At 37.3% G+C, this 13,260-nt stretch overlaps 1 protein-coding gene across 2 annotated transcripts in view; it reads left to right on the plus strand.

Moving 5' to 3' along the window:
* SMARCC1 (SWI/SNF related BAF chromatin remodeling complex subunit C1) overlaps positions 1 to 13,260 on the plus strand; it is a 124,927-nt gene that overhangs the window by 40,447 nt on the left and 71,220 nt on the right. For both annotated transcript variants that reach the window (XM_070360196.1, XM_070360195.1), the window contains exons 9-13: positions 595 to 720; positions 3,520 to 3,641; positions 6,147 to 6,271; positions 7,404 to 7,463; positions 11,835 to 11,872. In XM_070360196.1, the coding sequence (XP_070216297.1) occupies positions 595 to 720; positions 3,520 to 3,641; positions 6,147 to 6,271; positions 7,404 to 7,463; positions 11,835 to 11,872 (471 nt within the window). The remainder of the gene's footprint in view (positions 1 to 594; positions 721 to 3,519; positions 3,642 to 6,146; positions 6,272 to 7,403; positions 7,464 to 11,834; positions 11,873 to 13,260) is intronic.

Raw genomic sequence — 13,260 nt, forward strand, 5'->3', positions numbered from 1 at the left:
ACAGTGGAAAAGTGGATTCCAAGGATTGGGAAATAAGAGAAATAGGAAGACTAGTTTTCGCTGTAAGATGAATTAGGTCTGAGGAGCTAATGTCAAATATGAAAAAAGTTGAAAGCAGTGTATTTTAGACTTGAAATTTGCTGAGTAGGCTTAAATGCTCTCATATGTTCATACTAACACACACACGAGATAAATATGTGCAGGGATGGATTCACTGGGGCGGGGAATCCGTCACAAAGGGTACACATGTCAAATCACAGTGTATACCTTAAATGCCTTCACTTTTATTTTTCAGTTATATCCTAATAAAACGAAATAAAAGAGGACATGATTATAAACTTTAAGGGTCTTGATTATCAAAACCTCAGTGCACACAAAACTTGTGATGCTTTTTTACTATTTGCTCAATCAAAGACGTGGAATAAAAATTAGACATGGTTAAGTTGCTACTCATATGTCATTAATAGTCTTATATTTTTAAACTATATGAATTGAAGCTTTAAGTATAATAAATCAGCTTGTTTCATTTTGAGTACTTTAAAACTCTAGCAGTTTATTATTTATGTAGCTCTTAATGCTTTGATGTGATTTTAGGTTCATGCAAAATGGATTTTGGACACTGATGTTTTCAATGAATGGATGAATGAGGAGGATTATGAGGTGGATGAGAACAGGAAGCCCGTGAGTTTTCGTCAGCGAATTTCAACAAAGAATGAAGAGGTATTTGGTTCGGCACCATTTTTTTTTCTCTTGGTGTTTTCTTCCTTGGCCTGTATCTTATCAAATCTTATTAATAAACTAACGTACAAAGCAAGGCTCATCAGCCATCAAGTGTCTATAAAAAGTTACTAAATGACCATAATGACCATCTCAGGAGCTGGTGTCTCCCAAAAAGGAGCATGACAGTCTCAGAGAGTCATTAAGGTTTAAAGTGGGTCATGCACTATGTAAGGCAGTACAACTGATTTTGGTTTCTAGATCTTGAGTATGAATTTTGTAAAGTAGATATCATTTTCCACAGGAAAACTGATTTAATTTTAATATTTTTTAATAACTTTGTTGGGCTTCCCAGGTAGCGCTACTGGTAAAGAAACCGCCTGCTAATGCAGGTTCTGTCTCTGGGTGGGGAAGATCCCTTGGAGGAGGGTGTAGCAATCCACTCCAGTATTCTTGCCTGGAGAACCGCATGAACAGAGGAGCCTGGTGGGCTGCAGTCTAGGATCGCACAGAGTTGGAGATGACTGAAGTGAATTAGCACACACAATAAAATGTAGGCCTTAAAGGTCTCAAAAGTTATAGTTCAGTTCTCTTTTGAGGTGGGCGAACTTGATAGTTAACACTTAATCCTTAAGCCACTTAGATATTTATCCATGTTTCCTTATAAGTTACAAGTTTAGAAGTGGGTGTGTCACTAGAGAAACACTTGAGACTGAGAAGAAGGCTGACGTGTTCGTGTTGGGTTATGACATTTTCAGATGGACACCTGTGAGTCCAGAAGTCTATTTTGCTGGGGACACTTAACATTTTTGCTTTTTGTCTTGTATTTTAGTTTTCTGAAAAAAAATCTTGAGACATAATACATTTAACAAATAATTTAGAACGTATAGTTCTTTCGTACCTATTTTCAGCCCTGAGACTTTCTTACTAAAACTGTTTGTCACACACTGAAGATTCTTTATTTTTAAGAAAAAAATATTTAAAAGCTGAGTCTTTTTCATATCTTTTAAATTCCTATTTTCTTTGGCATTTGACTTGAATTTTTTTAAAATTTTACTCTTCCCCCACTTATGTTGTTGTTGTTCATTTGCTAAGTCATGTCCGATTCTTTGCAGCCCCATGAGCTGCAGCACACCACACTTCTCTGTCTTTCACTGTCTCCCTGAGTTTGTTCAAACTCATGTCCATTGAGTCAGCAATGCCATTCAGCCATCTCACTTACATGCTTATGTATTTGTTTCTCCTTAATGTATTTCAAGCCGAGTCTTTTGTTACTGGAAATACTCTGATTTCCACACTACATTATTGAATTGGCATATTCAGATCTACTCCTGCTCCGATTTAGGTTGTTTATTCACTTATTTTAGGGGGGATTATATAAAAACTAATATCCCCCTTTAAAACTTTTAACTTCAGACTATACAATCAGAGATATGTGGTTTAGATTTTCTTTAAAACTTCTCTGATCAGGGGATTTTCCCAGTGGTCCAGTGGTTAAGACACTGTGCTTTTACTGCAGAGGGAATGGGTTCAGTATCTTGTTGGGGAATTAAGATCCTGTATGCCACTTGGTTGTGGCCACACACAAACAAAAACTTCTTTGATTGGCCTGTAAGATAATCCACATTCTGAATTTGATGCTACAGAGCTTCTGAAAGGAAATGGATAGTTGTAAGCAGTATGAGGATACCAGAGGACACTGATGTTTAATTGATGTTTTAATCTCTGATTCTTTTTTTAACCTCAGATACAATACTTTGGATCATTTTAGGTGTATTTATTATGATCTGTTCTTTTAAATTAGTAATTATCACCTACAGACTGACTTTTGTGTATTGATTTTTCAGTATATCTTACAACTCTGTGCTGTGCTTAGTTTCTCAGTCACGTCCGATTCTTTGTGACCCCATGGACTATAGCCTGCCAGGCTCCTCTGTCCATGGGAATTCTCCAGGCAACAATACTGGAATAGGTTGCCATGCCCTCCTCCAGGGGATCGTCCCAACCCGGGGATCGAACCTAGGTCTCCCGCATTACAGGTGGATTTTACTGTCTGAGCCATCAGGGAAGCCCAAGAATACTGGAGTGGGTAGCCTATCCCTTCTCCAGGGGAACTTACCGAGCCAGGAATCAGCCCAGTGTCTCCTACATTGCAGGCCCATGTTACAACTCTACTGAGCTCATTTATTAGCTCTGAGAGTGTTTTTGTGGATTCTTTTTCCATATGTAAGATCATGTCATCTGCAAACTGGAGTAGTTTTACTCCTGTGGGTTGGCTTTTAAATAAAAAATTGCAGGCTTATTAAATTTTACTTCTTTTGAATCATCTCTTGTATTTCTTTTAATGATGAACTAGGAGTAGGTTCTGGTACTCTTTCACATGGTTATTCAGCCAGTCTTTGTATTCATTAATTTAATAGCATGTGTTCCATGTTTTTTCCAGTGGTTATTGTAAATGTTTCCCCTCCCTTCTCTTCCCTCCTCCTCCCCCACCCCCCCGAAACACAGAATTTGAACAGGAACAGTTTTTAGTTGTACAGGGTTTGAGCATGTCTGTTCTCTAGCAAAGTTTGAATACCTGTGGGATGGTTCTTACGTATCTATCGATGGTGTGTCACCTGGAAGGTAGGGAAAGTCTTCTGGCTGCTAATGGTCCAGGATGCTTTATGTTGTGCCTTTCATTTACTCTGAGCTAGTAGGTTTGACATCTTCTTTGTGAAATTTTAGTTTTGGACAAGGATTTGTGGAAACTGAGACATCAACAAAGCTGGCTGATCTTTATTTCCATTTCCTTCTTCCTAGCCAGTCAGAAGTCCAGAGAGAAGAGATAGAAAAGCATCAGCTAATGCTCGAAAGAGGAAACATTCACCTTCCCCTCCGCCCCCCACACCCACAGAATCCCGGAAGAAGAGTGGGAAGAAAGGGTAAGAACTGCACTGTGATGCAGGAGGCCCTGAAACAAACTCTAAAGGACTTCCCAGATTTTTACCTTCACAGGGGACGTTTGGCTGTAGGAAGTCTAGCTTGGACTTGGTACTGTATTTCCCTGATTTTACCACCTGGTCCTGTACGTGATCCAAGTGACTTACGGAGGAGTGAACCTCTGTGTTATGTTCTGCATGGTATAGCAGTGTAGTGCCTTGTTCAGTAAGACACATTTGTATTTAGTGAATCTTGCTGGAGTGGAGGTTTTGGTTTCTATTGAGTAGGTTCTTGTGGGGATTAAGTGAGACTTTAAAGACCTTGTATAGGTCTTCCTGCCCTGAAGTAGATAACAGATGGTCCATAATACATAGTATATATTATGTACATAATAAATGTATATTAAGTAAATACTTAATAATTTCATGGTTGTCTAGCTCAAAATATATTTTAAACAGTTTATTAAAGGTTACAGTTTAGTTTTAGAAGATGAGAGTTTACAGAATTTATTCTTCTCATGTGATAGTGAATTAGTTGAATTTCTGGCTGTTGTCAAGTAGACCTTCACAGTGCAGACATCTTTTTCCATTGGTTTCCTTTTGTGACTTTCTTTAGCCACATTTGCCTTTTGCTGCCCAGAGCATGCCTTGAGTCACACTATTTCTTGAAAGGTTACTTGAAGCATTCTTAAACATGTGTAGAAGCTTTTAGAGAATTTAAGAAACTCTTAGTCTCATAAATAATAATAATGAGTTAGTCACAGATACAGAAAAGATTTTTGTTATCTTTGTCAAGTCACATATATTTGTTATTAAAATAGATTGTTCTTTGGGCGTTGAGGGTAACCTTATTTCCTAAACTTACAAATTTAGGAAATAAATTTCATAAATTCTGAAATGTACTGTTGATGTTCAGAGATTTCAGAGCTACCTGTAATATAACAACTTTTCCAAGTGTTTTGGGGCCTGAAATTGCTATGTTACTTTTCCCTTTATGGCCTAAGATGGGCTGCTAGGATAGGAGTGGCCACAGAACCAAAACGTTATGTCCAGGAAGCTCACAGTGGTGGCATTTAGCCTCTACTGTAAGTATTGTTGTTTACAGTCACCTAGTCATGTCCAGCTCTTTTGTGATCTCATGGACTGTAGCCTGCCTACCTCCTCTTTTCATGGGATTTCCCAGCAAGACTATTGGATTAGGTTGCCATTTCCTTCAGGAATCTTGCCAACCCAGGGATTGAACCCGCATCTCATGCTTTGGCAGGTGGGTTTTTTACCATTGAGCCACCAGGGAAGCGTCATTCTTTTGAGTATAAAACTCACCACATTGACGTTCCCCAAATAAATGTATGCATCTGCCTTCTAATGAGCAGGACTTTGCTGGTTTAAATTCCCCCTTAGAATACTCTATCTAACGAAAATATCTTGAAACCTGTTTTCCTAACATTTGTTATATTCATCTTCCTTGCATCTTTTCTTGCTTTTAAAGTATTTGATCTGTCTGTCCCCTTTAATTTCATAGGCTTAAAAATTTGTCCTATAATTTTTATTTTAAAAATTATTTTACACTCTATACCTTAGTCTCACCTGTGCCCACACGTTGTCGCTGTAGAAAGAGAGCTGTGTGCGTTCTCTCAGCAGTGTGAGGAATCTTCACTCTATTTCTCCATTCTCATTTCCCTGTCAGTATATTCTAAAGTATTATCCCAAAACAGAAGTTTTTTTTTTCTTATGCTTTTACTCATCCTGAAACATAGCCAACTTTTTAGTGAATTGTTTTAGTTCCCAAGGTTTAGCTTAACTGTCATTTGACTAACTCTCTGCGGGTGGTTTTTTTTTTTTGGTCCTTTTATTCCTTTTTTTGTGTCAATACACATCACATTAAATGAGGTAGTTCCTGTAATTCTTCAAGATAAGGAATCAGTCCATTCTTGTGTGAACTTTAAATAGGCTTTCTTGTGTGTGTTAGTTTTAAAAATAGATGTTGATTTGCTTGAATTGATGAAAGAGCAATGGCAATTTTTACAAATTTAAATGTTAGTACTGCCTTTAGTGATTTTACTTTGCAGTTCCTGGTGTTTGGATGATACAGAGAGCCAGGAAGAATACAAAAAACAAACAAACCAAAAGAAAAAAAACCCAAACCACCCACTTAGTTGTATATATCTTCAAGAAAATTTCTTGTGTGATTCTTTATGATCTTTAAAATACTTGCTGTATTTCCAAGGCAAAGTTTTTTTTTGCTATACTGATATAATTGCCTTTTAGGATACTGTCTCCAGTTTGAATTGTAGGATTTCTGTGGCCATTTCTTATGCCCTGTAATTTTTATTTTCCTCTTGACAGGTTAGATGTAATTTGGGGAATGTATCTAATTTGTTTGGATTTATGTTTGTTTCTTAAAGTGATTCTGAGCATAGATTCCCAACAATACAGTTAAAATCTCTGAAATTGTTTGCTATAAGTAGCTGTAGTCAGTCTTGTGCTCACATATCTTTTGTGTCTTAGCCAAGCTAGTCTTTATGGGAAGCGGAGAAGTCAGAAAGAGGAAGATGAGCAGGAAGATCTTACCAAGGACATGGAAGACCCAACACCTGTACCCAACATAGAGGAAGTGGTTCTTCCAAAAAATGGTTTGTCTCCTTTTGCGTAGACATGGGGATGTTAGCTGTGATTTACTCCCTCTCAGCAGTGCCATGGGATGTGTGTCCCCTTGCTGTGTGTCCCTAGTTCTCAGTGGAAGTATAAATTGATGAAGCCACTTAACATGATTTGGCTATCTCCTAAATTTAAAAATGGGTACATCCAGGGACTTTCCTGGCAGTCCACTGATTAAGACTTTGTGCTTCTAATGCAGGGGGCACGGACAGGTTCAATCCCTAGTCAGGGAACTGAGATTCCTATGCTTGCTGCGTGGTGTGGCCAAAATAAAAAAGTACACATCCAGTAGCAGTCTTAATTTCAGAATCCCTATTAAATAATTGCATGTCTCTGTAAAGATAAGTATAAAAGAATGTTGATTAGAGAGTAATGAAAAATTGAAGATAAATTAAGTTTCCGCTGACATAGGGCTAGTTACCTTCTGATCCACTCATGGACACAGAGGCTCTTAAAAATGAAAGAGGACTTCCCTGGCGGTCCAGTGGTTAAGACTCTGTGCTTCCATTGCAGGGGTGCAGGTTTGATCCCTGGTTGAGGAACTAAGATCCTGCATGCCTTGTGGTGCAGCCAAAAGAACAAAAAAAGAAGATGTAACTAAAAATGCATGGAAAGATACATAGGTGCATTATAACATGAGATAAAGAGAATACTAAGGATTAAGCACAGAATGATAACTTTACACCCGTAAGATTTAAAACCCTCGGGATGTTTTCAAGTCTCCACTGATGTGAAAGGTATCAGTGCTCCCTCAATTTGTCTGGCTTAATGAATGGCACACAAATGGGGATGCACAAGCGTACAAAAGAATAATAAAACATAATTTTGGTAAAGGGGTTAAAAGGTTCTTTTCAGGGTTTTATCTGTATTTCTGTATTGTTTACTTCTATGATGACAGAAGAGTTCTGCTTATTTAATTAATACAAAATATAGTCTGTTACTTTGTTGATATTTCTTAGCTGAGCTTAAGATACTTACTTGGAGGTGAGTATTGAATGACAGTAGAGTTGCCCTGAGATTCATGTATTTTTTAATCTTCTGTTCTGTTTTCTTAAAAACAAGTAGAACTTTCCCCTTAAAGCATGATTTTTTTTTCTTTCTTTCTAGTAAACCCAAAGAAAGATAGTGAAAATACACCTGTTAAAGGAGGAACTGTGGCCGATCTAGGTAAAAATCAAAATCTATAGTTTCGTGTTGTTTTGTCTCAGAGATATGTCAGGTCCTTTGAGAATCCTTTCTTTACTGAGAGGTGTCATTTTCAGTTGCTGTGCTTTCCAGCACAGATACTTACTATGGCTAGGTTAGTACCATTGTTGCTTAGTTACCTATTAGGAAATTTAATTTCTTATGGTCCATTCTTTGCATTCTTATGAATTTCCTTCTCTCTGCATAATGTTTTCTTGCAAACCAGCAAATGTGGTAGGATGATACCTAAATCAGAATATCTGAGTTTTAAGGAAACAGTTGTAGTTAATGCGCTTTTTATAATCTGCCTGGAATACTTGTTTCATGATATGTGCAAATTGATTATGTCTTCAGAACAAAAATCTGGTAACTGTTAATACTTTGTAAGCCAACAGAAAGTTTCCTTAACAGGATAAAATGAGAGTCACATCATCCTTCTACTGTATTTTCAGGGTATTGAGTACATTTTCACAAGTAAGGTCTAACTCTCGGATGTGTTGTGAGGGTAGAAAAGAGTGTAGTCATTTGTTCCAATTTTTAAAAATAGTTTGAAACGTCTTTTTTCATGAAAGTTATATATGAAGTAATGATCTCAATTACTTTGTTCATTTGTGAAAGTCAAAGGGAATCCTAGTATTTTCAGTATATATTAAATTTATGAATTGATGGGATTTTAGACCTAATGGGGATATTCAAGATCTCCTTACGTGGAAAAAGAGTCTTGGCTTTACTATCTCCTAGTCAGGTGAATTCTGTATTTCAAATTAATTGCTGTGATTCTTGATGGCAGACGTGTGGGTGTTTGGGAGCATTTTTCTACTTCATTTCACTAAATACATCCTGCTTTTTCTGGCTTCAAGCCTGTCATCGGACATCAGTGGATGATTCTGTTTTTGATTATGTTGAAAGTGAAGCAGAAAAGTGTCTTGATGACAGTTTATAGAGAGGTACTATTAGGTCAACAAAATAAAGTTACTATCAAAATGCTTCTTTCATAGCTGTTTTTAACATTAGTAACAGAATATAGATTTTAAATAGCTAGTAATAATTTTCATTGTCCATAAGTTTATATTGTCTGTTTTATAACCATCATTTATCTACTGACCGAAAGGCCAAAAACACAAAAGCTAATGATATACAGTATTATGTTCTATATTCTCAGTGCTCTGGCAGTGTGAAATATTCTTAAGACTTGAATAATCTTCACTGAGACAGTTTGTTAAACAGAATGCTAGTTTATATTTTAAAAGTTAAATCCCAAAAAAGAATTATTCCATAGTTTTAAGGGAGTGGACAATTGTTCTTTTAAAAGTGAGGTGTCTGTTGTAGTATTTTTGTGGTAGACTTGATCAGAGGAGTCAGATTGAAGCCATGATTAGGGAAGGAATGAGGTCCTGACGGGATAGAGAGTTTCAGTGCTAGGTATAGGGGATCTTCCCTTTGTGTTAGTGAGCAGGTAGAGGTCTCACTCAGGAGGGCTGTGCTTGCGGATGCTGCTGACCGTAACTGAAGGGTTTGACTCTTTGGAATCTGAAGTTTTTGTCCTGACTTTACATCCACAGACCAACAGGCTTCCCAAGGATCATTTAAGCATTTGACTTTCTGCATTGGCTATAACCTGACTGATCCATCAACTGGGAATTGTTCAGAGTTGTTCATTGTTTTAACTGATCCATATTTTGCCTTATATGCCACCAAGCTAAGTATACCCAGTCATTTCTTTGTTGAAATCTCTAAAAGGTCAGTATCCAGGGGCTGAGGTGAGAGTGCATGTGTCCATACCTGGCAGGAGGACAACATTGACTCTGTACCACCATCTAGGAATCAGTATACTGTATTATCAGAAGTGTATTTCCATTGGGTACCAAGACTCCCTCAAGGACAAAAATCTGTTAAACTGAAATGAAATAGTATAATTTGACCAGAGAGCGATTATTGTACTACCAGCATCTAGTGAGAAGTTGATTATCCTTTGGTTTACTATGACCCAAAGGACAAAAGCTCATTTTTGACAGCTTTACCCAGATTTCTTTCTGTTAGTCACTTCCTCTGAAAAAATAGTCCCTGTGCAGAGTAGGAGGACTAATGTCGGTAATACTGTAACTTACCACACTGCTTCTTTGTGGCTATTTGTTTCTAACTTAAAAATCAAGGAACAGTGTCCATCTTTATGTTACATGAGACATGTCAGGTGTCATTCTATAAATGTCTGCATTTTTGCATAAAACCATGTTAGCCCCAATTTATTGATTAGGAAATGAAGACTTCTGAGGTTCAGGAACATTCCTAAGCTCACAGCTACTGAGAGAGCACAGATCCAGATCCAGGTCTTTCGGTAGTGCAGCGCTCTGTCTCACTGCACTCTGCTCATTTCTTACAGCCTCTCTCTCATGCTCACTCGTCTTTCAGTTTTGTGAAGTCATCAGGTACATCCCCACCTGAGGCCCTTTGATTTGGCTTCTTTCCCTCTGTGAAATGCTTGCTTTGTCCTTCTCTCAAGTTTTAGCTTAAATGTCACCTTTTCAGAGAGGCTTCCCGGTATATGGACTCTGAAAGATCTACCCACTCAATTCCTCTCTGAAATACGTTGTTTTTATTTTCTGTATAGCAGTTGTCAGCATTTGGTATCTTTTATTTTCTCTTCAGTCTCCTACCACTCATAACTGGAATGTAAGCTCCATAAATACAGGGGATTTTTTTTTTCATCATTGTGTCTTTAGCATTTGGACAGTGGCTGGTGCATAATAGATAATAAATAAAATTAAGTTAAATGTTGGAATGCTAGTTCCTTATTACCTGTTAAAATACTATATTTATATCATTTAAAGGATGTATTTAAACATCCCTAAAGTAGGGGTTGGCAAACTTTTTTTCTAAAAAGGGCCAGATAATAAATATTTTAGGCATTCTGGTACAACTAGTCAAGTTTGCCATTATAATGCAGGTGCAGCCATCCATAATATATAAACAAATAATCATGGCTTATTCCAATAAAACTTTTATTTAAGGACACTGAAATTTGAATTTCAGTTAATTTTTTAAATTTCATCATTCAAAAATGCAAAAATCACATTGACTTGCAGGTGAGATAGGAATCCCCAAGATCATGCCCAGGTTTGGAGATTCTCTGGAAGGACTGGTAGAACTCAGCATTTAGTTGTACCCTCCGCTGACATATATCAGAGCGACATAGGCAGCATGAACAGATCATAAGGGAAGATGATACAGGCAGAGTCTGCATGCAGGCTTCCTCCCATGTGCTCGCTCACCTGAGAGGTCACACGGAGTACACTCTTCCTGTGGCAGCACGCGTGCAGTGTTTCCAGCCACAGAAGCCCCTTTGAGAGTCCAAGATCATTGTTCTTATTGGTCATGTAGGGTACCCTCTGCCTAACACACACCAAAATTTCACGCTGCAGAAATTCATCACAAGCTGTGTTGTGCCACAGTCTAGGCGCAGTACACCACCCTTCCTATCAGTTAACTATCGGTTAGGAACACACCAAGTCACTTCCCCAGATTCCCTACAGAAACAAGCAGTGGGCCAGATTTAGCCTGTGGGCTAGAGATCCTGACCCCTAGTCTGAGCAATTTATTTAGTGCTTTTCAAGTAGCAGATTCTTAGAAATATTTGCTGAATGAATAATGGCAAAATACTGAAAAGATGGCTTCCTTGTATTCTCTTTCAGCTTTACAGTGCTTCATCACTGCCAAGACTCAGAATAATTATATTAAAAATAAAAATACTATAGGAAGTTAATAATGTAATTATTTGTGCCGTAACCTCTTACCCTTTGCACTGTGGAAAGTTATCTGCCTTTCTGCTATGGAAGTCAGCTATTTAAATTATACATGGATTTGCCTCTGTTCTTTTGCAAGGCTAGCATTTAGGTCCTGGAGTCCCTATCCTCAGAAGGTATATATAAATACTCTTACCAGAACTTTGTCCTTAGGGATTGATTATCACCTCCTTCTTTACTCCGCATTCTTTATTCATTTCCTCTGGGATCTGAAATGTCATTACTTCATTTCACTAAACTTCAGGAGGCTGGAGCCCTAATCAAGTCCCTTACCTGTTATTAAGTAAGATTGTGACTAAGATTGTAGGCCAAGCAGTAATTAATTATAAATTCCCTATTGTTGGAAATCTAATGATTTGTGCTTTGAATTTTTAGTCACCTCTATGCTCCTGTGTACGGATCTCATTTACTGAATTATTCACAGTGAATTTGCTTTAATAATGCTCTCCTTTTTGCCTTGTCTCTGTCCAGTATCATTTCCTTAAACCTTAAAGTTTCCAAGTAATCCAAAGAGCATTTACCTGTTAAATCAGTTCCATGTTTGATTTTGCAGATGAGCAGGATGAAGAAACAGTCACGACAGGCGGAAAGGTAATGATTTATTTAGTTAGGCCTGGTGCAGTAGTAACTCTTAAGGGTCCTGTGTGTTCAGCAATAGACATACTGAACTGCAAGTGTCCTTAGAAATATTCTGAGATTCTTCTGATTTTTAAAATTTTTGTTTAAAACCCCTACCCCGCCCCCCCAAATAGTTTGTCTTTCTTGACCCCCTACAATGTTATCAGGAGGAATTGCCATTCTCCCAGGTAAGCATTTCTCATATACTGTGGTTTCTGGTTCCATTTCTCTCCTGGTTTCATGTGAATAATCAGCTGCACAGTGTTCCAGGTGAGCAGGGACAGTGCCTTGCTTTGATTTTCTCACTCCCATTTCTGTTAGTGCAGCCCCAGTCCACTCTTTACCTCTTTTGAGTTTTACAGTTACTTCATGTTTCATCGGTTCTGCTCTGGAGACATAAGAATAATTAAGCTCTTGGATGATGTTGGATTTCAGGCAGGGTTTGCTTCTCTTTAAATAAATGGCCCCACTATTTATTCAGGCTGTAATCTCTGTGTTAAGATGTGTAACTAATCTTTAATCTCCTTGAAATAACTTCCTTAATGCTGAAAATGAATAGTTCTTTTTTTTTCTTTTTCAGTGAGTCAGAGAACTTCCCCATAGTGACATTTACTGTTTTTTATACATTCATGAAGTGAAAATATTCATGACAGGATTTCAAGGAAAAGTATTTCAAGAAACTCTTGTGTAGATGGCTTTTTAACTGAATCGTTCTTACAATTTTTTCTTTGAAATCAAACTTTTGTATTCAGAGAAGTATTCTGTATTAATCAACTTATTAACATTGATGAATATTACGCTTGTGAGGAGATGTCATCATTTAGAGTATATAGTATTGTGTGGTAGTAAAAGAGAGCAAAATACAAGCCAGAGAATTTCCCAAATTTTTAACATCAAGAATGAGAGTAATTTTGAAACTGTGGACAAGTTTTTTGTATAACTTAAAGCTAAGACAGTTAGAGGTGGTTACTCCAGTAACTGGTCCCACAGTGTCATTCTCCTGTCAGCTTTTATTCATTTCAGTGCCAGCCTTTCCCTGCTTTTCCTCAAGAAAATTTTCTGAATTGAATCACATTTAATTCGTAAAACCTGTGGCACAAAAGCAACTTAATCATAAGCATGGTTTTCACTAGCTTCCCTGGTTTGGGAAATAAAATTTCTTACCTTTGTAATCAATATTAACACTTTTGCTTTAACATTATTTAAGTAACAACCAGTTTCCTTAGTGCTTTCATACTTTAAATTTTTTTTTGATATTCATTGATCTTAAGGAAACTATTGTCTTAAGTTTCTAGCACTAACTAGATCCTTACCAGGAAATATAGGTTGAATTACCTTAAATGTAGAAATTAAACTCTGGA

This window comes from Bos mutus, chromosome 22 (genome assembly GCF_027580195.1).
Source record: "Bos mutus isolate GX-2022 chromosome 22, NWIPB_WYAK_1.1, whole genome shotgun sequence".
Lineage (NCBI taxonomy): Eukaryota > Metazoa > Chordata > Mammalia > Artiodactyla > Bovidae > Bos > Bos mutus.